The sequence below is a fragment of the Eretmochelys imbricata genome, chromosome 17, assembly GCF_965152235.1.
Source record: "Eretmochelys imbricata isolate rEreImb1 chromosome 17, rEreImb1.hap1, whole genome shotgun sequence".
Lineage (NCBI taxonomy): Eukaryota > Metazoa > Chordata > Testudines > Cheloniidae > Eretmochelys > Eretmochelys imbricata.
In genome coordinates, this window is record NC_135588.1 from 3,579,897 (window position 1) to 3,602,943 (window position 23,047).

General features: G+C 47.4%; 2 protein-coding genes and 1 long non-coding RNA gene across 4 annotated transcripts in view; 2 read left to right on the top strand and 1 right to left on the bottom strand.

Annotated features, from left to right (window-relative positions):
- Nucleotides 1-3,063: 3,063 nt before the first annotated feature.
- LOC144276511 (uncharacterized) lies at nucleotides 3,064-4,655 on the top strand. Its single transcript, XR_013348262.1, has 3 exons — nucleotides 3,064-3,180; nucleotides 3,774-3,929; nucleotides 4,517-4,655. It is a non-coding gene; the product is annotated as an uncharacterized LOC144276511 (long non-coding RNA).
- Nucleotides 4,656-14,673: 10,018 nt separating this feature from the next.
- On the bottom strand, nucleotides 14,674-19,188 carry HASPIN (histone H3 associated protein kinase). Its single transcript, XM_077836928.1, has one exon. It carries the CDS (start codon nucleotides 19,186-19,188, stop codon nucleotides 16,348-16,350), a length of 2,841 nt encoding a protein of 946 aa, XP_077693054.1. The 3' UTR covers nucleotides 14,674-16,347.
- The window catches only part of P2RX5 (purinergic receptor P2X 5), a 55,807-nt gene continuing 47,891 nt past the window's right edge, over nucleotides 15,132-23,047 (top strand). The window contains exon 1 of one of the 2 annotated variants that reach the window (XM_077836529.1): nucleotides 15,132-15,153. The gene's annotated coding sequence lies outside the window, so the exon portion shown is untranslated. Of the gene's footprint in view, nucleotides 15,154-22,643; nucleotides 22,664-23,047 lie in introns of those variants that run through there. The other variant, XM_077836528.1, reaches the window with a different exon arrangement.

Sequence of the window (23,047 nt, forward strand, 5' to 3'; positions counted from 1 at the left end):
AACATTTTTATGTCTGACTTAGAACAATGCTTCCTCAGCTCTCGGCCACTAATGCCCCTACTCTACTTGCGCTACATTGATGACATCTTCATCATCTGGACCATGGAAAAGAAGCCCTTGAAGAATTCCACCATGATTTCAACAATTTCCATCCCACCATCAACCTCAGCCTGGACCAGTCCACACAAGAGATCCACTTCCTGGACACTACGGTGCCAATAAGTGATGGTCACATAAACACTACCCTATACCGGAAACCTACTGACTGCTATTCCTACCTACATGCCTCCAGCTTTCATCCAGACCACAGCACATGATCCATTGTCTATAGCCAAGTTCTACGATACAACTGTATTTGCTCCAACCCCTCACCCCAGCACCTGCCGTGAGATGTGACGGCATAACTGGCCAGAGATTGCCGTGTTTGTTCTCTTGGGTTTGTGGGGGAACAGCAGTCGGTGTCTGTGCTGATAGGTGGATAGAAGGGTTGTCATGGAGACAGCCTAGATAGTGTAGGGGAGAGAGCTAGAGTAGCAGTGTATCTATAAAGGAGGAAGGGTTGGTTTTAGCTTTGGAGTGTTTAAAAAAACCAAAACCAACAAACCCCCAACAATGCCCTTGCTCATTTCAGCAGAGAGTGAAGTAAACAATACCCCCAGCATGTGTCATTTCCCAGTGCAGTGCGGGAATCTCTTAGGACTGGGGGATCTGCCTTACTGCCCACTGCATAGATGAGTTGGGCTCCCCTCACTTCCAGCGAGGGAATTGGGCAAGTCCCCTTGGGACCTATTGCTTGGTCATGGCCCACCTGACCTGACTCAGTATTTCAGACAATATGCTGCTTGCTTCAGCACAGCGGGGGTAGAGAATCAGATGAATGTCGTCTCCCTGCCCCATACCGCCAGCTAAGGCAACTGGCATTGCTGTGGGTAATGGTTGGACTGGAGGTACAGGTGACTAGGGTAAGGTGGAGCATATTAAGGTGGAAGCCTTCCCTGCCCATCTCTTGTTAATAGCACAGGAAGGGACCCACTGGTGACAATGACAGGATGGTGGGAGGGAATGGTGGGAAGACTTCCCCCTTCCCTCCCCACCCAAGAGTCTGCAAGAGAAATTGGATAAACCTGGCAGATGTTGCCATATGCAATGCAATCCTAGGCTCTTCCCTAAACTGGGAAATGTCCGGTCTTGCACCATACTGCATCTTGTCGAATAGCTATTGAGAACAGTGATGGTTATTTATATGACCAGCCACTGGTTGGCACTGTCCATATACCCCATGGTATTGTAATGGGAAAAGCTGTAAGGCCAGGCACTAAAAGCTGGGTTGCGAGAGCTGCTGCCAAGCTAAGGTGGTGGGGGGGAAGTGAGAGACCTTCCGCTTCCTTTATTGAACTGCGAAATATCTGTCTGGCTGTGATGATCATAGAATATCAGGGTTGGAAGAGACCTCAGGAGGTCATCTAGTCCAACCCCCTGCTCAAAGCAGGACCAATCCCCAATTTTTGCCCCAGATCCCTAAATGGCCCCCTCAAGGATTGAACTCACAACCCTGGGTTTATCAGGCCAATGCTCAAACCACTGAGCTATCCCTCCCTCCCGATGATGAGTTAAGTCTACCCAAGGGTCAGACAAAACAGTGACCTATGGTAACATAGAGGGGAAGCCAGCATGGTTGGCATGAGCTGATAGTTACATAGATTTCTCCCTTGTACTTTGCAATGAGAACAGACCCCGCTTCCTCATTCCCACCCTGCCCTTCTTATTTCTCCATTTTCTTTAGGGTTTTGGCTACTTCCTCGGTGGAGGACAATCCAAGCAGGCAGCTCGGTAGGCTGAATAAGTGTACTCTTACCTCCAATGGGCTCCACTGCGAGGAAGTTGGCCTGAGAGGTACAGTCTGGCTCAGTCTTCCCAGTAGTTGCTCTGAATTGGTTTTGAACGGGATGGGGACGTTGCAAACGCTAGCAAGTGCCATCACAGAGAGACTCGGGCAGGAGGCAGAGAGCACTTCCTGACGCATGAAGGATCTCTAGGTCATCACTCAGCTTTGATGGGAAAAGAAATCCAAATGCACACTGCCATGGTTTGGGGGGAAGCTTATCTTAGTGTTTGGAGACCGTCTAACTTGAAGCCTACTTCAAAGCCCATTGGAATCCATGGGAAAACTTGGTGTGTTTCCATGGTGCCCATCACCACAGTAGTTGAACTTAGCATATTAACAGATGGATTAACTGTATAGGCTACTCCTAAAGCCCTCACACTGAATTAGCAGCCTTTTCCTGAGTGTATCATGTCTGCCCAAGGATGAGAAATGTTGAGATGACCGGTGCTAGGAAACCTACGAGGCATATTTCCATTTAATTAAATTCCCCCCCCCCCCCCCCTTCTGCTTGATTTATTTTATTTTTTTAACACTATTTAGGAAATATTCAAAAGTCAAAAAATATCCAGGATGGTGGCATAGTGATAGCCAGAAGCGCAGAATGGATCCTGGTAAGTGATTGGCAGATCCTCAGGGCTCGGAATGTCTGTTTGTAATGTACAGTATCCGTTTGCTGCAATATATAAAGAATCAGAACTAATACTGCTGTGTACTGATGGCATCCTGGCAGTCAGTGGGCCTCCAGGCTCGAGCATTATTGCATTGCCATGCAGGTGACGAGGTTTGAGGACCTCTCTTCAATTGCGGGGAGCGCTGTACCTTTGAGTCTTCAAGGGGAAACGGTGCTTGGCAGATGCCATCCCTCCCGAGAGGAGGCGGAAAGGAGGCTAAGCAGAAGGTGTTTGAACTGGGCAGAGACTTGGACTTGGCTGATGTGCTACTGTTATCTCTGGAGCCCGGTTGACTTGTGTGTGTTTTAAATCTAACACCACTTCCTGGCTGTCCTGGATTGAAGCCTCACCCTTTGCTTTGGTTAAGCATTGAAGTCCAACACAACCCAGGCATGATTATTGGTCCCCTGGCCTGATTGATTCTGAAGTGTTGCCAGTTGGTTTCTTTGCACATCTTTGGTCAGTTTGCTCATTACTTATCAGCGTTGCCCTCCCTTCCCCCACAGGCTTGCCCACAGAAAAAGCAGCGCCGGGCCCTTAGCATCACAGAAGAGTTGAATGGAATTTGTACCCAGCTCACAGCAGACTTCCAAGAGAAGGCTTTCCTTAACCTCGGCAATATCAGTATGGAAGCAAAGCGAGCAACTTGTCTGTGGGGAGGGACCTTGACAATGGGAATTGCCTCTGTGCTGTCCACGACTTCAGTTCCATTCCAGCTCCGCTCCCCTGACACCAGATGCCTCTGAGCACCAGCCAGGTGGCTTCTATTGCCTGCTAGGAGTATCTAAGAACCAGAGTTTGAGCTGAATTTTGCCATCTGTTATACAAATGTGGCTCTGCGGATTTCACTGGGGTTGTGCGGGGGGGGCATCAGGGTAGAATTTGGCCCTAGGCATTCTTGAATAAATGTGTGTACTTATGTTCTGTTACATGCCTTGTGCATCCTGCATGATCAGGCACTGAGGGACAGATTTTTAAATGCATTTAGGTGTCTAAGGATTCCAGCAGGCATCTAGTGGTATTTTCAAAAGTGCATAGGCACCTAATTCCCACTGATCTAAATCTTTAGGGATCTAAATACCTTTAAAAATCTATCCCCTAGCATGCTGGTTTGGGAGCCCCTCTGGGGGTGGGTTATGATAGAGAAATATATCTGCATCATAACCTGTTAGTTAAAAACTTATGTTTCTAAAAACTATTTTATTTTGGTTCTGTAGTTGAGACCAAATTTAACAACAGGGACCAAAATAACAACAACAACAAAATCAACGTTACGGACACTGACAACTTCATCGGTGCAGACAGTGCCCTGGGCATCAGCACAGCTGTCGATAGCACCTCCAACAATTCAAGAAGCAGCCATGCATGCGAAGGTATGTGCTAGCCTAGGTGGTCTCATGAGTCAGCGGAGTAGGGTGGAGAGGTGTGTTAGATGGGAGCTGAATAACTTTCAACCCGCTGTTGGGAGTGAGCTGGGTAGGAAAAGGGGGAAGATCAAGGCTGATTTGTGGTGATGTGTAGTAATCATCGTAGTAATTTAGTCACTGAGCTTTTCCTCGAAGTCTCTCAGTATTGGTGTAGCACTGGTGGAGTTCCCAAGTGTAAACCACCATACAATATCAACTAGGTCTACTCTGAGTGTGGCTGGATGACATGCTGGTAAAATCAGCGGCTACACCAAATTGGTGCTCCCATCGTTGCTAGCACTGATGAAGCTGCAGAACTGGGAGTCGCTTCAACAGAAGCTGAGCGAAAATGCAGCCGTTTTGGACACAGGTTCCAGAGCCCCGGGTGTTGCATATGATTTTGGGGAAATAATTCCTATTCCTCTCCCCTTCTTCATTATTGCTAATTATGTGGTTCCCAATTTGCAAAGCTGGGGAAGGTTGGGGTTCCTGACCTCTTGCTAATGCTGCTCTGTCTTGTTGTCCTTTCAAATGTCTACTTTTAACTCTCCTAGCAGACTCAGGGACAGAGATCGCCATTGTTCTGGATGGATCAGGAAGCATCGAGCCTGAGGATTTTGAAAGAGCCAAGGGTTTCATCTCCAACATGATGACGTCATTCTGGAGGAAATGCCCAGAGGTGTGTGCTCTGCTCTTCCTCCTGACCTGGGCAGGCATCTCAGAGTTTTGTCATGTTTCAATAGACAGAATAGGCTGTGATTTCCCAGGGATACTGAAGTCTTCTGGGTTATGCACAGGGCTGGGAGTCAGGAGATCTGGATTCCAGTCTCAACTCTTGCCTGACTTAGTGTTTGAGCAGTTCACTGACCATCTGTGCCTCAGTGTCCCCTTCTGTAAAATGGGGTAATTCTTTTTATACTACGCTTACCTCCATGCTGTCTGAGCACTTTACCAGCCCGATGAGAAACTATGCTAATGGAATCTGTGTTCCTTGCCCTCCCTCCCTCCCTCCCACTCCTGTTCCGATTTGATTGTGGAACAGCTATGCTGAAGCAGTGTGGTTTGCATTTTGCCCTGGTTTTGTACCTTGCAGAGTTGTTGTGCTGATCGGCTGCTTGATGTTAAAGTGCTCTCAGATGCGTGGTGCTAGTTAAAGGGCAAACTAAAAGTTTGACTAAATTTTAACACGATGGATTTTGAAATATCCAGAGGGTCTGTATCAGTCTGTCTCTCCTGAGGGATTTAGTGCAAGAGTGAAACCACACAGAGACAAGGAGAACTGGAGCGTGGAGACCGGTTGGAGGAGCGACTAGATCAGCATGGGGGTGGGTTTTCATTCTTGCTTTTGGGTTAGTCTAGGTGCTTTAGATGGCTTATCACGCAAAACTCCCACGGTACTTTGAAGCACAACCGAGGAAAATAAACTACAAGAGAAAGAAAGACATCTCAGCCATTACATTTAATTACAGTGAACATGGTACTTGGGAATGTCGAGAGGCTGACGACAGGGCCAGGGAAGATTGGGCCAGATTAGAAGTTCAGATGGATAAAATGGATAAAAATAGCAGCACTTGAGCAAAAGAAATTGCACGCTGTTCTCTGACCTGTGGAACTGTCCAAGCAGGGGCTGCCAGAATACAGGGTGTGATGAAAGCAGAGGGATAAAATGGGAGGGAAATAGATCCATATGCTAGCTACTGTGTGCTCCATATAGAGTCAAGAATAGCTGAGGAGACACTTCCCACCCACTGTACTTAATGCCAAGCTTGGCACTTGGAGAAAGTGGTCTGGGGATCGCTGCCTTGGCTCTTGCCTGGCCTCACCGGTTCTGCCTTTCCCAGGGTACGTTTGCTGTGGTACAGTACGGAGCAGAGATCCAAACTGAATTTGACCTGCAGGAAAGCAGCAACAAGTCCACTGCTCTCTGCAAGGTCCATAACATAACGCGGCTGGGCTCTGTGACCAAGACTGCATCTGCCCTGCAGCACGTGCTGTGAGTTACACGCCCTCGAGAACTCTAGAGCCCCCCTGGGATTTCTTCTGCTTCATGCTCGTGGCGTATCTCTCCTTAAATTGCTCCCCGCAGACACCCTCTGATCCCGCCTTGTGTCTTCTTCTCACAGCCTGGAGCCTCTCCCTTTCCTCCATTCATAATGCATCCCTGGCCCAAAGGTCCCACTGACAGAGGGGGTCTGGATGTGGCTCCCCCTGGAATCCATCAGGTCTGTTCCAGGTATCCTCCATTGGAGGGGTGGTTAAAGGGCAAAGCTGGGGTTCCCTCCCAGCTGCCTTAGGAACATTAGAACCTGCTTTCAGATTCCGAGTTCCCCTTGACCTAGTGGGGGGAGGAGGGAGTGAGGCCTAGTGGATAGAGTACAGGACTGGGATTCAGGAGACTTGCGTTCTATTCCTGGCTCTGTCACTGTTCTGATGGATGACCTCAGGAAAGGCATGTCTCCTCTCCATGCCTCGTTTATAATGATACTGACCTGCTTTGTAACGCGCTCTGAGATCATTTGATGAGAAGCGCTGTTTAAGAGCTAGGCATTATTACCCTGGATGGAGTGATCCTGTCCCTGAAGAGCACAAACCCATCTGCTAATGACTTAGTGTCCTCCACATGTGTTAGTGCAGTGGGAACTTTCTCGCATGCTGGAATTTCAGGGAGCCACCATCAGCCCGTTGATGACCTTGACAGACATACAGCTGTGCACATGTAGCGTGTTCCATAAAACGCATCCTGGTTTGCATTCCTGCAGAGATGCGATCTTCAATGAAAGCCGCAGTTCGGTCAAGGATGCTCACAGGATGATCCTTGTCATGACCGATGGGGAGATCTTTTTGGACTCACTGAGCTTAACGGATGTGATGAGCTCCCCGAAAATGGCCACGATCGAACGTTACGCCCTTGGGGTAGGTGTGAAGTGACGCGCGAGCCCAACTCCTTTGCTATAGCTCGTTTCAAAGACAAAAAGCAATTAGAGGGAAGTGGAAAGGACTGCTAGGACCAGCAACTTCCACGGATAACAATGTGAGTAAGAAGAAAAGGAGTCCTTGTGGCACCTTAGAGACTAACCAATTTATTTGAGCATGAGCTTTCGTGAGCTACAGCTCACTTCATCAGATGCAGGTAAGTGAGTAAGGGCTACCTGTTTAGAGTGACATTCCTCTGTTGATGCGTGTACTCAGAAACTTTGGTAGTGAGCCAGGGAATAAGGAGAGGGTGAGTGGAGAGGAAATCTAGGGTGGCCTAAGCATCCAGTCTGAAATACCCAGACTTCCTTGACCCAGTCAGCCTTCCATTCTTCTGGGTGCCGTAGAGTTTATTGTGTATAAATAAGATCCTAAACCCTAAGGTGCTGTCTGCTCTGTGGGAAATCCTGGAATCCACATGGCACTTCTCTCAAGAGCAAGGGAAAAGCAAAACTTTCCCTCCCCTCACACTCCAGGGTGTGACACTAAATTGTTGGGATCCTCTGGGAGAAAAACCTTTTTATCAATGTAAGAAGGTGGCGATGATTAATGAATTAGCTAATTTATTGTTATGGCCCCATCTGCTGTTCAGTCTGGTTACACTCTGAGCAGAACTTCACAGTGATGTAGAATAAAGTCTGCTGGCCCAGTGAGCTCAGATGAATTCTTGGGCAGAAGGGTTTGCATTGGCCTAGGGCCTAAATTGGAAGTGGTCTGTGAAACTGGATTACTCTCTTGCCTCTTGGTATAAGGATGGCTTGGATTAGCTATTTCCTTGCAGATGAATAATTCAGAATGAGGATTCCCTCTGGAATCCTGGCTGCAAACACCTCACTCTGTTGTTGCCCTGAGTGTTTTTGGATCTCTTGGGCATTTGTTTGTTTTGTGTCTCTGTGTGAAAACTGCTCCACTTCCCTGCAATAGCCTAGTGGTTGGCTTCTTCTCCATAGGTCCGGTGACGTCTTCAGCAAGCAAAGGGCCTTGAAAGAGCTGCAGCTCATTGCCTCAGACCCTGATGAAGATTACTTGTTTAAGCTGCCTGTGAAGCCTTGGATGGCTTCCTGTCAGTGCTGGACAGAAATATTTTGGGTACCTCAGGTAAAAGGCAGTAGTGTCCTGCCACTAACAAACGCTCCCGTTCTCTGTAGCCTGCACAATGAGGAGTGCTGTGGTTTTGTAAATAAATGTAAATAAAGCTCCAAACCTCAGACCGTTAAAGACCTTGTTCGTTATCTGCCAAAGCATCACAAAAACAAAACAAAAATCAAATCAGCTGAAATTCCCTGGGTAATAATTTCCCAGAGGCTTCCCTTGCTTGAGCCACACCCTTCCCTGTTTGATCCAGCCTCCCCTTCCTTTTATACTTTGCCCCAAGTGACCTGTAACTACAACTCCCAGTTTTAAGGGACTTGAGGGATGTAGCAGGTTTTCTGAGAGGCTCATGCGCACCAAGATCCTCTGCTCACGTGCTGGCAGATTGCTTCCATTGAATGCTGTTCTGCTCCGAGTTCTTGTCATGTACACAGTACGTTGCAGGGTTACTACCGACCCTCCTTCTCAGAGACATATCTTCCATAAGATCCTTTAACGTACTGCCAGGAATGTCTGCTGTGAGCGTAAGGTAAGTTACACCTGGCACCATGTCGCGGCTGAACCGCACAGCATTCCATTTCCGTTCTGAGGTGAAATCCTCTTCCCACTGAAGTCAATGCTAAAACGCCCATTGATTTCAATGAGGCCAGGGTTTCACACCTAGGCTATCTCTACACTGCAGTTCCGAGAGGCATCCAAGCTAGCTGGCTAAAAGTACCCATGTAGGTGTGACAGCACAGGGTGACCGCCCAAGTAGAATCCTGTCCAGGACCCTGGGTATATCCTTCGGCAGCTCACCCATGCTGCTGCGCCTTCAGTGCTCTCTTTAGTGAGCTAGCTCGAACAAAGCTATCTTGAGGATGCCTGTCCATGCTGCACTTCCCAATTGCAGTGTAGCTACTGAAAGAAAAGGAGTACTTGTGGCACCTTAGAGACTAACGAATTTATTTGAGCATGAGCTTTCGTGAGCTACAGCTCACTTCATCAGATGCATACCGTGGAAACTGCAGCAGACTCTATATATACACAGAGAATATGAAACAATACCTCCTCCCACCCCACTGTCCTGCTGGTAATAGCTTATCTAAAAGCCATTTCCAGCACAAATCCAGGTTTTCTCACCCTCCACCCCCCCACACAAATTCACTCTCCTGCTGGTGATAGCCCATCCAAAGTGACAACTCTTTACACAATGTGCATGATAATGAAGTTAGGCCATTTCCTGCACAAATCCAGGTTCTCTCACTCCCTCACCCCCCTCCAAAAACCCACCCCCATACACACACAAACTCACTCTCCTGCTGGTAATAGCTCATCCAAACTGGCCACTCTCCAAGTTTAAATCCAAGTTAAACCAGAACATCGGGGGGGGGGTAGGAAAAAACAAGAGGAAATAGGCTACCTTGCATAATGACTTAGCCACTCCCAGTCTCTATTTAAGCCTAAATTAATAGTATCCAATTTGCAAATGAATTCCAATTCAGCAGTTTCTCGCTGGAGTCTGGATTTGAAGTTTTTTTGTTTTAAGATAGCGACCTTCATGTCTGTGATTGCGTGACCAGAGAGATTGAAGTGTTCTCCGACTGGTTTATGAATGTTATAATTCTTGACATCTGATTTGTGTCCATTTATTCTTTTACGTAGAGACTGTCCAGTTTGACCAATGTACATGGCAGAGGGGCATTGCTGGCTACTATACCCTTGTCTTAAGCCCGTACTTTAGTCTGACCCATTATGGGCTGAAAGGATGCTGAATGTGTGAAGCTCATGGAGTCCTGGCCCAGGGCACTGCTGCTAAGCATATTTTCACTTTTTATTTCTTTTCTTCCCCTTCTGCTCCCTCTTCATTTCTTGTTTCTAGCGGCATATCTTCTAGAGGCAGGATCTGGCTATGAAAACCAGAACAACAATAACAACATCAGCTCTGACATGGAAGAGGATGACGATGACTCATGTAAGCGATGAAATACCTTGTCAAGGGATTGTGCTGTTGAATATCAATGACTAACATAGCCTAAAGTCTCCCTGTGTTGCTGAGGTCAGCTGCACTCTGAATGCTGACACTGCAATTGCAGCTTTGCAGTTTCACGCCCGTTAGCTGGCTATTGAGATGCATTTCTCGCAATGCTGGAATAATGATGGTCCTAGTCAAGAGCTCTGAGCTCCTGACCACCTTCACCTAAATCATGCTTTTCATGTCCCAGCAGACTCAGGGACAGAGATCGCCATTGTTCTGGATGGATCAGGGAGCATAGAGCCTGAGGATTTTGAAAGAGCCAAGGCTTTCATCTACAACATAATGAAAACATTCTATGAGAAGTGCTTTGAGGTACTCTCTTCTTCACTTATTGGTCTGCAAATATGGCAGCCACGGCACTTCATTAGCATTAGCAAGGAGTACTTGTGGCACCTTAGAGACTAACCAATTTATTTGAGCATAAGCTTTCGTGAGCTACAGCTCACTTCATCGGATGCATACTGTGGAAACTGCAGAAGACATTATATACACAGAGACCATGAAACAATACCTCCTCCCACCACACTCTCCTGCTGGTAATAGCTTATCTAAAGTGATCACTCTCCTTACAATGTGTATGATAATCAAGTTGGGCCATTTCCAGCACAAATCCAGGTTTTCTCACCCTCCGCCCCCCGCCCCCCAAACTCACTCTCCTGCTGGTAATAGCCCATCCAAAGTGACCACTCTCTTTACAATGTGTATGATAATCAAGGTGGGCCATTTCCAGCACAAATCCAGGTTTTCTCACCCTCCCCCCCCCCCAAAAAAAACACAAACACACACACACAAACTCACTCTCCTGCTGATAATAGCTTATCCAAAGTGACCACTCTCCCTACAATGTGCATGATAATCAAGGTGGGCCATTTCCAGCATAAATCCAAGTTTAACCAGAACGTTTGGGGGGGGGGGGGGTAGGAAAAAACAAGGGGAAATAGGCTACCTTGCATAATGACTTAGCCACTCCCAGTCTCTATTTAAGCCTAAATTAATAGTATCCAATTTGCAAATGAATTCCAATTCAGCAGTTTCTCGCTGGAGTCTGGATTTGAAGTTTTTTTGTTTTAAGATAGCGACCTTCATGTCTGTGATTGCGTGACCAGAGAGATTGAAGTGTTCTCCGACTGGTTTATGAATGTTATAATTCTTGACATCTGATTTGTGTCCATTTATTCTTTTATGTAGAGACTGTCCAGTTTGACCAATGTACATGGCAGAGGGGCATTGCTGGCACCTGATGGCGTATATCACACTGGTGGATGTGCAGGTGAACGAGCCTCTGATAGTGTGGCTGATGTGATTAGGCCCTGTGATGGTGTCCCCTGAATAGATATGTGGGCACAGTTGGCAACGGGCTTTGTTGCAAGGATAGGTTCCTGGGTTAGTGGTTCTGTTGTGTTGGTATGTGGTTGTTGGTGAGTATTTGCTTCAGGTTGGGGGGCTGTCTGTAGGCAAGGACTGGCCTGTCTCCCAAGATTTGTGAGAGTGTTGGGTCATCCTTCAGGATAGGTTGTAGATCCTTAATAATGCGTTGGAGGGGTTTTAGTTGGGGGCTGAAGGTGACGGCTAGTGGCGTTCTGTTATTTTCTTGATTTTCATACACATTGATTTTCATACACCTTGATTTCATACACATTGTAAGGAGAGTGATCACTTTAGATAAGCTATTACCAGCAGGAGAGTGGGGTGGGAGGAGGAGGTATTGTTTCATGGTCTCTATGTATATAATGTCTTCTGCAGTTTCCACAGTATGCATCCGATGAAGTGAGCTCATGAAAGCTTATGCTCAAATAAATTGGTTAGTCTCTAAGGTGCCACAAGTACTCCTTTTCTTTTTCTAATACAGTTTACCTCTTGCCTTTGAACAGTTTCTCAGCATACCCCTTAACTACTGGTGCAGGGGTGGGAGAATCCAGCATTCACAGAAAGCTTCCCACCTACAAGCTCTTCTTGTTTATGGATAGATTTCACTTCAAACCCCTTTTATTTTAAAAGGGTTTGCAGTTTTATTCTTCAGTTCATTATAGATATTGAAAAGTGGAAAATTCCCAGTTGCCTCAGTGTTTTACCACGAACTCTAATGGCCCGTGATTTCTCTGTTCCTGGATTGTACAATGAATCGTTACTTGAGTCCGGTTTTGTGTAAACATCTGGCTTGGGAGGTGCCTCTCCCTGTCTGATTGCTCACCTCCCTGCTGTGAGATGGAGCCAAAGCTTATGAGCACAGTTCTCTATGTACACAAATACATACATTCATAACCACAGTCTCTATACATATCTCATGATAACCATCAGTTTCAGACCAGTAAAAGCTTCTGTAAAAGACCATAGTCAATATACTTTTACAGTAAAATAACATAGTATGCAATCATTTGGTTTAACTGCTTCTTTTTGGGAGTTTAAACCCTCTGTTTTCCCCTTGGGGTGTCTGGACCCTGACTGTCACACTAGCTATTGGCATATATCTGTTCCTTAGCTGTTTTTTCATTATACATAGTGATACATATGTATCACATACTGGAGAGAAAGTTGGACAATAAAATTATCCAACTAAATCTATTTTAAAAGTAGCAAAGTGAGAATTAAAAAAAAACATTTGCATATATTCATTTTGCTTCTTTTGTTTAATAATCTCTTTCTTCATAATAGGCACATTTTTCAGAGATTTGGCAATTAGATGAAGCTTTATTTCCAGATAAGACTGCGAACATCACTATTAATGTCACAAAGTAAGACATGCCCTTTCTCACTCGTCATATTATAGACAGAAGAGAAAACATAAGTCACCTCCTATTTCCTTAATACTTCTCCATTAATCGGCCTGTGGGAGCCAGTTCCATGGAAACCCTACTTATCCGTCCCTCCCTTCTTTTAGAAATGTCCATGTATGTACAAATTATTCCCCTACCAGCTGAGGATTATATTTTCTCTTTGGAAATTAGAGAGAGAATGGGAAAGCCAACAAATTTACTTATTACTTAAGCAGAGTCCTGATTTACTACTTTTTCCTGAAGGATACCTAGTACCCCTTCTTCATCAGTAGGAAAAAGTGTATAGTGTATACTTTTTTCAAAAACACAGGCCCAGTTATGTGCCGAGTGGATTTTTTGTTGAGGCCCCCATCAATTTTAGGGAGGCAAGGTATGGTGGGTACTAAATTCCCTCCACCCACTTAACTGGGGCCTGGGAAAACAGGTTTTCAGAGTCCTTTGCTGTCCTCTCCTATTCTTTTGGGGGTGGGGGGGGGAGGGGAGGGAAGTCTGTGACTGATTTCTAGGGGGTTGGGGGGAAGGCAAGTAAGCCTTTAAAAATAAAAAAAGCTGAGGCCATATTTATACCCAAGTAATGGGCACAAAATTGTACTTGACTCATTTGTCAACATTTTCAAACAAGATAGGAATATAAACCTATGATTTAGCACCTAAAAAGCTGGACTTAAGTGTGGAAAATAAGACCACAGGAATGAGCAGGTGCTCAGCATCTTTGAAAATCAGGAAACTGATGTTAGGAAACTAAAGATTTTATTTGACTAACTTTAGACAGCTAAATCTGGAATTTTTGCCTTTCAACTCTACTGCAAGCATAGTTGAAGGGGAAGGTTTTTGTACGTGTTTCTACCATGCCAGCAAGCTTCTTGCACATGTGGAATCACCCTTAACTATGACAGATGTGAGCATTGCTGTATGCTCACACACTACTCTTGTATTTGAAATATGGGGAGACAGGAAATGCTAAAGGAAAGGTCAGAATTCCTACCATATTACATTTATGAAGTTCAGACCGCTAGTAGCTCTGCGAAAGCTGCTCTTGACTGTACAGTGGCAATAATTCTCTTCATTCTCCTTGTATAAAGTCACTGTCAGCAAATGTCAAACTATAGAAGCTTTAGCGACAGTGAAAATAAATATAGCATATATACACACCAGGTAGATAACTAAATGTGTTGTTTTACCCTTTATTTTTAGTGTAAATGAAAATAGCACTACTTTTGATTGAAGAACACATACTTGAAATCAGATATGCTTTCAGTGCAGTTCTTACCAAGTAAGTCTTACAGAGTAGCCAAGTGCTATTGATATTCTCCTCACATTTACAAACCTGTGTTGGAGGTAAAGTGAAGTAGGGGAACCCTGTTAAGACTATAGCATAATTTGTTGTTTATGAATTGCTGTTCCTCTACAAAAATGTTAATTAACCTTATTGTTTAAAACAGTCAACTATTGTTACAGTAATCTTGTGATTCTTGTAATTGATAGATCCTAAGATTTCTTACTTTGTGTGTTTGACAACACTACATATAGTTGGTGGTTCCCATTTTGTATGAGTCTCACATATCACCAGGGGAGGGAGAGATTGAAAAAATGTGATAGTAAAACCACCTAACTGGCAGGGAAAGTCAGGGGCATCTTTAGTACCTGGTTTCAGAGTAACAGCCGTGTTAGTCTGTATTCGCAAAAAGAAAAGGAGTACTTGTGGCACCTTAGAGACTAACCAATTTATTTGAGCATAAGCTTTCGTGAGCTACAGTTCACTTCATCGGATGCAGTGATGCGGTGAGCTGTAGCTCACCGATGAAGTGAGCTGTAGCTCACGAAAGCTTATGCTCAAATAAATTGGTTAGTCTCAAAGGTGCCACAAGTACTCCTTTTCTCTCTAGTACCTGAAACTATTTAAATAGATTCAAGATTCTTTCCCTTTAAAATAAGTGTAGATAAACATGACTTTCACTAAAACTGGATGTGTGATAACTTCCCTTCTATTTGAGGGATATGTCTCTATCAGTTACAGCGTGAACTAATTTGCAGCAATAACAATGCAAGATCCATTTAGTTTGATTTATCTTTTTGTCTGCAGGCCAACTCCAGTAGTATATGTGAATGTTAGTCAAGGACACTGAGAACAAGGAGTTCCTTTCATGTAGGTACAAAGTTAATAACATTGATGTAGCTGGATTTTTTAGGGCCAACTGTTCACCCTTTCTCATGTGCATTTGCTTTCGTAGATCAATGGGGAAAACCGCTTTGGAGCTCAAATTACGTTAGATTTTGGTTCCTATCAGCATACAAAAGAATCGTATTACAAACAAAAAATATAACAAGAACACAGGTATTTTTTTTTTTTTTAAAACTTTTTCAACGTGCAATTCCTGTTCCACAGACTTTCAGGAGAGCAGGTTTAGACCATTACTGATAAATAAAGGTAAGATTGTCGTGGAGGTTGTGGAATCTGTGATCTCCAGCAACCTCCATGACATTGGGAGCCCCCGCAGCTGACCAGCTGCTGCAGGCATCAGGGGACCCAGCAGCAGCCCAGCCTCCAAGGACCCTCTTGCAGCTGCAGGTAGCAGGACCCATAACTGACTGGCTGCTGCCACTTGTGGTGACCATGGTGATGCATGGTAGAGGGACCCGAGCTGCTCAGTGGCCATGGGTGCCTCCCCAGAGCTCCCCTGCCATTATGGGCGGTGGGGGATCCCCACCCCCCCACAGGGCAGCAGGGGCCACTGGGCAATGGGGTCTCTGCAGCTCCCAGCCACTGCGGGGGGTTGGGAGGGGCAGAGAGACAGGGTGCTGGACCCTTCTCCCTCCCCATTTTGTCAGGGATGTTTTTAGTAAAAGTCAGGGACAGGTCACAGCTTCTGTGATTTTTTTGTTTATTGCCCATGACCAGTCCATCACTTTTACTAAAAATATCCATGACAAAATCATAGCCTTACTGATAAAACATATTCAAGCAGGGTTTTCCTACAGCATCCAGGAGTATTTTCTCTAATTTTCTATTTCAAGGTTTACATATTGTAACCTGTCAAATTCATTCTGCTAATCTAGGAAGTTTGCCAACCTAAGAGCATGTGTTTAAAGCTGGGTCTATACAAGTGCTAATTAAAAACAAAAAACCACATTTTTTATAAGGGAATGCCTCAAATGTATTAGCAATATTAGGTCAGGTCTTCATTTTCCAATGTGAGAAATGAAAAGTAGGCTAGATTTTACTGTAGCTTATTTAAGTCATCAGTTTTAATGATCTAAAAGTGGCAAAGGAGCTTAAAGTTCAAAATAAGGAATTAACATATGTAGAACCATTTTTAATATTTCAACTGTGAAATGTTTCAATTTTTTTTTTGCAATAATGGATCTTCACTTATTTTAGCTGAACACTTAGAAATTATTCAACTCATGGACATAAGAGGTCATTTACCATCTGCACCGTGCCAATGTTTAAGTATTCCAAAAATACAGCAAAGGGAGTGACAGTACAAGGACATCATGTTGTGATCGCTCATTCAAAGGTCCATTTCGATCAGTGGAAAAGGCTGCTATTGAGCAGAACATCACTTGCAGAGGTAAAGTTCAGGACTTCTCTGTGGAACTTTCGGAGCTGTTTATGTATGCCTTTCAAGGCAGAGGATGATGATAGCTTTCTTTTGTAGTTTACCTCTTTCAGAAGTTTATCTGCCAAATAGTGCAGCCACAGGACGTTGCTATGGGGGTGATAGTCAGCCCAGTTGTTGGAATTCTCTTCTTTCATCTGCCTATAGATATCAAACTGGTAGTCACCTCTTCCTTGGAACAGCTCTTTGTCAGTAGAAATATCACAGAAGACCGTTAACCCATCTTTCTCCATCCTAGACAGGGTGTAATCTATGATGTTCACATGAATTCCTTTCGTGGGGATTGTATAAACTGCTCCATTCAAAGTATAACTGAGCTCTTTCAAGTTGGTTTTCTTCACCAGAATATTCCCCCAATGCAAGTCTCTGTGCTCAAAGTACAGTCCCTCCTCTGCCACAGCCAAGGAAGCAGTAACTTGATGCAGCAGGCTTTTTGCTGTTGCCAATGAATTTAGCTGATTCCTCATATTCTCCAAGTTATTGCCTCCAAATTCAAATTCCAGGATCATGAACAGCTGCTGTTCTCCAAACAGGTCGGGCCGGTCATTTTCAGATCCATTCAGTTCATGATATTTGTCCCAGGCTTTCAGAAGATGCTTGGGATATGCCCCCTGGACACAGTGCACAGAGTACAAGTCAATGAACCCTACAGTCCTGTTCTCTACCTCCTGAGATAAAAGGCTGAGCTCCTTTGAGATTATCATCTCTGGCAAGATCTCACTGAAGCTCTTCTGAGCTTCTCCATTGACCCTCTCAGTCCCCTCAACAGGAATGATTTTTAAAGCCACAGCTCCTTTCTCACTGTTCGTTTGGAACACCTCCCCAAATACTCCTTCCCCAATCTTCAAACAGTTCTTCATCTTATCTGGGGGAATACATTCCTCAAAGGAGATAGGACCCTCCTGCTGGCATTCCCCATACACCTTCTCTGCATCTGTAAGCATCACCTCCAGAACAGAATGGGACTTCATGGGAGTCAGCAGGAGCACGGAGGAAGTGGGCCAGTTAGAGTAGCCGACACTTTGAATGAACAGGGATTTATGGTACCCTGCAAGCTGAGATTTGGAGGAAGGAGTACAAGGGATGCTGCTACAGGCACTTTCCTCAGTGGAAACTTTCTTTTTCTTGTGAAGAGAGAGAGATGCTCGAGCCCTGGCCCACCACTGGGAGTCATTAAGGAAAGAAAAGTCACACAGAAAAGACGACGACATCTCTAGGGCATTTTTCTCCATTCCTCTTTGCCTCATTTGTTCTTGAAAGAAGGAGCCATCAGCCTGCTGCCATGGAGTTTTTGAATTCTTGCGTCTGACTGGGCGGCGCCTTGCCTGTTTCCCCCATCGGCTGGAGCTGAACCCACTGATACAGGCCTTTTTACTGGTGCCTCTACCACCATCTCTGGGAATGACCTTGCTACTTCTGGACTTCTTTTCTGAGATTACAGACAAGGCAGAGGGGGAAACTGGCTGCTGACAATCGTTTTCCCTCCAGGAGGGCCAAGCATCCAACTTCTTATTATTAGCAGCCAACCAGTTTGGTACCACTTGAGAGCTTAAGACCACCAAGGGCTGAAGGTGGTGTCTGCTTTTGTCTGTGCTAAGGTTCCAGCTCCTTTTCTGAGAGCTTCCTCTCAAATCATCATGTGGCTCATCAGGACTGGTATTACCTTGTACCAGGACATGGGGCTTCCCCGTAATGGGCAGTGCAGCCCCAGGACAGCTAGCACGTTTCTGCAGGCCTAGGCTAGTTTCTAGTGGGCACGGCCCCGGTGTAGTCCGCTGAGCCCTCTCTGCCTTTTGTGAGGTCAGTCTTTGGACATGATCTCTACTCACAGTTTTATGAGGGGGTGACACAGGCTGGCCCCGAGTAGGAACAGACGGTCTGTGTTTACCCGGAAATGATGAGGGAACAAGCTGGATCAAGTCCCCCTGGGCGGCTCCGCAGGGTACGAGGACACACCGGCTCTCGGATAACCGGCAAGCAGGCGGCCTCGGGGCCCCGGGGGGAAATGCTGGGCGCGCCGGCTGGCTCCGGCCCCGCCAGTCTCCCGCCAGGGGGCTGGCGCTGGGCCGCTGTGGGCCACGAGAGACCCGGTCGCTGGCCCCGGCCAGGGGCGGGGAGAAGAGCTCCAGGCTGCCCTCCAGCCCTGCCGCGGGCTCCGCCGCGCTGCTCCCCGGCGTCAGGGAGCTCAGCTCGGCCAGCAGGGGCCGGGGGGGCCCGTGACGTCGGCGGGGGGCCCGGCCCGAGGCCGCCCTCCCAGCACCGGGGGAGCGGTTCTCCTGGCCGCCGCCCAGGATACTCTCCTCCGCGGGGAGCGGCCGGCTCTCCGCCCCGGCCGGCGCCGGCTGCTGCGGGGTGCTGCAGAGCAGGGGGGGCCCCGCCCTGCGCCCCGGCGACGGGAGCGCCCCCCAGCGGCGCCGGCGGGTGACGTGCCTCCCCGGCGGGGTGGCGGGCGCGGCGCAGCCCTCGGCGGGGGCCCGGTTCTCCTTGGCCGGCCGCGCGCTGCCGCCCCTCCGGCGGGCCGGCCCCCGGCGCGGCTGGCGGGGGCCAGGGGGCTGGAAGTCGGGGTCCTCGGAGCCGGAGGACGAGGCGGCGGAAGCCGAGCCGGCGGAGGCGGAGCTGGAGCCGAAGAGCCGCTCGCGGTCCTGCGGCGGCGACAGCCAGGGCGCCGGGGGCGGGAGGCGGCGCAGGCCGGCGCCCCGGCGCGTGTAGGTGCGGAGCAGCCGCGGCTGGGGCCTCGCAGCCAGCTCCATGGCGCGGCCGCGCCTCAGCCAGAGCCGCCGCGCCCGCCCGCCCTTTCAAACCGCGTCTCGCGAGGCCGGGCGAAGTCCCGCCCACCGGGCCGCTCCTGCCGCAGCCGCTGGCGGGGGCGAACGCGGGCTGGGCCCGGGCTGTCGCTGCTCCGCCCCCCGGCGCCGACGGGAGAGGCGGTGCCAGGCGCCCCGGGTCCGTCGCCCCTCGGTGCCCTGTGCCCGTCACCCCCCCCGTGCCCTGTTTCCCTGACCTCACCCCCCCGCGTGCCCGTCACCCCTCCCATGCCCTGTGCCTGTCACCTCCCCCCCCCGTACCCTTCACCTCCCGTGTGCCCTGTGTCCGTCACCTCCCCCCGTACCCTTCACCTCCCCCGTGTCCGTCACCCCCCCGTTTCCTGTGTCCGTCTCCCCCCGTGTCCGTCACCTCACCCCCGGGCCCGTCACCACCCCCCCGTGCCCTGTGTCCGTCACCTCTCCCCCCGGGCCCGTCACCCCCCCGTGCCCGTCACCTCCCCCCTTCCTGTCACCCCCCCATGCCCTGTGTCTGTCACCGTCACCTCCCCCCCGCCCGTCACCTCCCCCCCCATGCCTGTCACCTCCTCCTCGTGCCCGTCAGCCCCGTTCTCCCCATGTGTCTCCCCTGTGCCTGTCTCCCCTTAGGTGCCCTGTGCCCATCACCCCGGATGCCCTATGTATGTCACACACACTGTGCCGGGTGCCCTGTGTCTCTCACACGCAGTCTGCCCATCTCTGTGCTCCCTGAGTGACTTTGTCTTGCCCTCATGAGATGACGAGGCCCCTTCGCTCTCAGTGTTTCCCGCAGGGCACTTGCGTCTCTGTGGGGAGATGGACCAGCCCTTCACTGGTTCCGCTCCATTGAGCCCCTGGTGACAATGGCCATATTCTGTATTGAACCAGCTAAGGCCTTCAGGCTCTCACCTCCTGGGGCAGAGAGCTGTGTCTCCAGGACTGGCTGTACAGCACAATACACGCTGAGCGGATAGCACTGTATAAACAACAGAGCACTCACCCTGAATATAGTGAGTGCCGAAATGTTGACGTAGCTTTGGCTTTATCATATAATCCAAAAAATAGTCTCTGCTGTAGTGAATTCTGGGGACTCCACTATTCTACAGTGCAGATGAGTCCTTTGTGCTCCAGGCAAATGCTTGGGGATAGCTCTCCAATACATTTGCCCCACATACTGCAAGTAGGTTGTGGTCACACATATCTAGGTGAAGACCACCAGACCAGAGACACTTTGGAGTTCATCTCTCCTAAACTGACCAATTGGTGGTGTCGTGAGCAATCTGACCCTGAGCCTCCCTTCCTCTGCTGGTAGCTGAACATGCCACCACTACAAGTATCACCAGTCTTGGGAAGAAGGTGGCAGACAATGGGATTGGGCTTCTGGGATTCTTTGGGCATTTTATTAGGCATGCTCTGGGCAAATGGTGTGTGGGAAACTACCAAGATTTTCTACTACTCTCTTTCCAGAATACAACAGTCTGCACAATAGGGAAGGAATGGTCTCTTCCATTCGGTACTAGAGAGACCAAATTATCGGTGAGTGATTTCTTGGTATCTGCTGTTACACAGATGTACTAGGGAAACACAAACTAGTTACTGTCGGTCTTTCCAGAAATGGGAAATGCAGCACCCAGCAGATACTCTGTTAGTAAATCTACATAGAATGTAACAACATAGGCTCTCTGTGGTGCAAGCAGTGAGCTAAGTCCAAGATTCAGTTTAGTTTGGTTTTAACACACAGGCGCATAATGGTTCTGGATGTTAAAAAAAAAAAAATTGAAAGTCCTGACCTGATAGACTATATTTTCCTAGATCCATATAGCGATCTTGTAACTTTAATGTTGGGGCACGTTTTTGTGTGTATCTGATTACTTGATTTGAGCCTGTCATGGTGCTTGGTATGTGGCCCTTTAGTTCTCTTGTTTTATATTAGGGTTGCTGGTGGTAGTGACAGCTACTGCAGGGCTGTGCTGCATCTGCTGTGCCATGCATATCTAAGCGCTAGAATAAATTGCCTAGGGAGATTGTGGAATCTCCATCATTGGAGATTTTTAAGAGCAGGTTAGACAAACACCTGTCAGGGACGGTTTAGATGATACTTAGTCCTGCCGTGAGTGCAGGGGATTGGACTAGAAGACCTCTCAAGGTCCCTTCTGGTCCTGTGATTCTGTCCTGGGACATTGGCTTTGTAGTGACCAATGCAGTGAGTCATACAGCATTATTGAAAAGTGGAGTAACAAGTGTTGCATGCTGTAACCAAGAATGGCTTGCTTTTAATACACACACAACATGCATTTAGTGAAATGGCTTGTACATTCTAGAAGTCTCAAACTATTTCCATGCAAATTGCAATCGTGAACCCCCTGTTTAGAGTGAAATAGTTTGATTCCATGCCATACATTTTGCTTTGAGAAATATTTTCAGTGTTGATATCCCTTTCACTTTCAGGGCAGCAAAGAAGTGCAGTACCAATGTGTGGAATGTGCTATCCTGTCCGACAGAGAGAATGTTACTGTGATAGCTGAGTTGCCTTTAACTGATTCTCAGCAGGTATACACAAAAGCTGTGCGTGTCTGTCTTTTCTTGCTAAAAATCTGTTAACCCACATTTGTGGGATAGAATCTCTGCAGAGACACCTATGAAATCCTTACCCTGAATGACATTTAGGTACTAAGTTATCTCCTGACTCTGCAGAGCAAGGGTGGAGTTTTAATCATGGTGCTTTCAGCTCTCAGGAGAGACTCTGCTCCTACAAGAGATGTTGCCATCTCCTCTAGTTATCCACAGAGGCTATTCCTCCAGAGGATGGCATTTCCAGTGCTGCAAACATTGATTTTTCTAGGTACCGTTTTACTATTGATTCTTCCATAAATCCAAGCAGAGCAGGGGGATGCTGGGTAACACAACCCCAGCACATTAGAGTCTCAGTTGTGTGAGTGGACTGCAGTTATTCCATTTCTAACCCTCTGGCTAGAAAAACATCCAGCAGGTCTTAACAGACTTTGAGGTGAGAGTTCTGAGATGTAGGGGGAAGAGATAACTCCTTCTGTGAATTTCTTAAATTGATGAGCAGTCCCCATAACCAGAACTGCAAAATCTGGGCATCTTGGGTGCAATCCTATCTGGAATTTGGTCAGTCCGAGCTCCAGTACGGGTTCGAACACACTCCGTTGATTGGGATGCAGTGGGAACTGACTGATGCAGCTGAGTTCTGAGTTTGGAAAACCACTATGTTTGTGGAGGAGGCAGAGGACCTCTTTGCTAGACTATGATTTTGCCAGCTTTTCTCTGAAGAAATGAAAGGTCTAAAATAATAATTTGCTTTGTCTTTTCCTTCCCTCTTTTGTAGTTCTTAGAAGATAGAACTGATCTTCTGGTCATTGGGGAAATCACCTTCAACAAACATCTGTATGAGGGCCTGAAGGAAGAGAACCACAAAGCTGAGGTATCCAAGCACCATATAGGCAGCTAGGGCCCTTTCTCAGGATGGAAATGAAGGAAGCAACTGAGGGGAGGAATGCAAATGTTTCTGCTGAACTCTTAAAATAGAGTGATTTAGGAGGGCCTGGACTCATTGGCTGAGTTCAATTGAACCAGGATTTGGACCACAGAGAGAACAAAAGGGAATGAAGAGAATGTATTGGTGTACACAGAGAAGTTATCAGCCTGGTTGGGAATATGCATACTGTATTCCCAGTCATGCAGAGAACTATCCTAAGTCCAGAAGGTAATTTCTAGTTGGAAACACAAATATATGTCAGCTTCAAAGAAGTTTCAATGATAGTAGATACATTTAAGCACCTCCTGGAAGCCTGATGGGGGTGGGGGA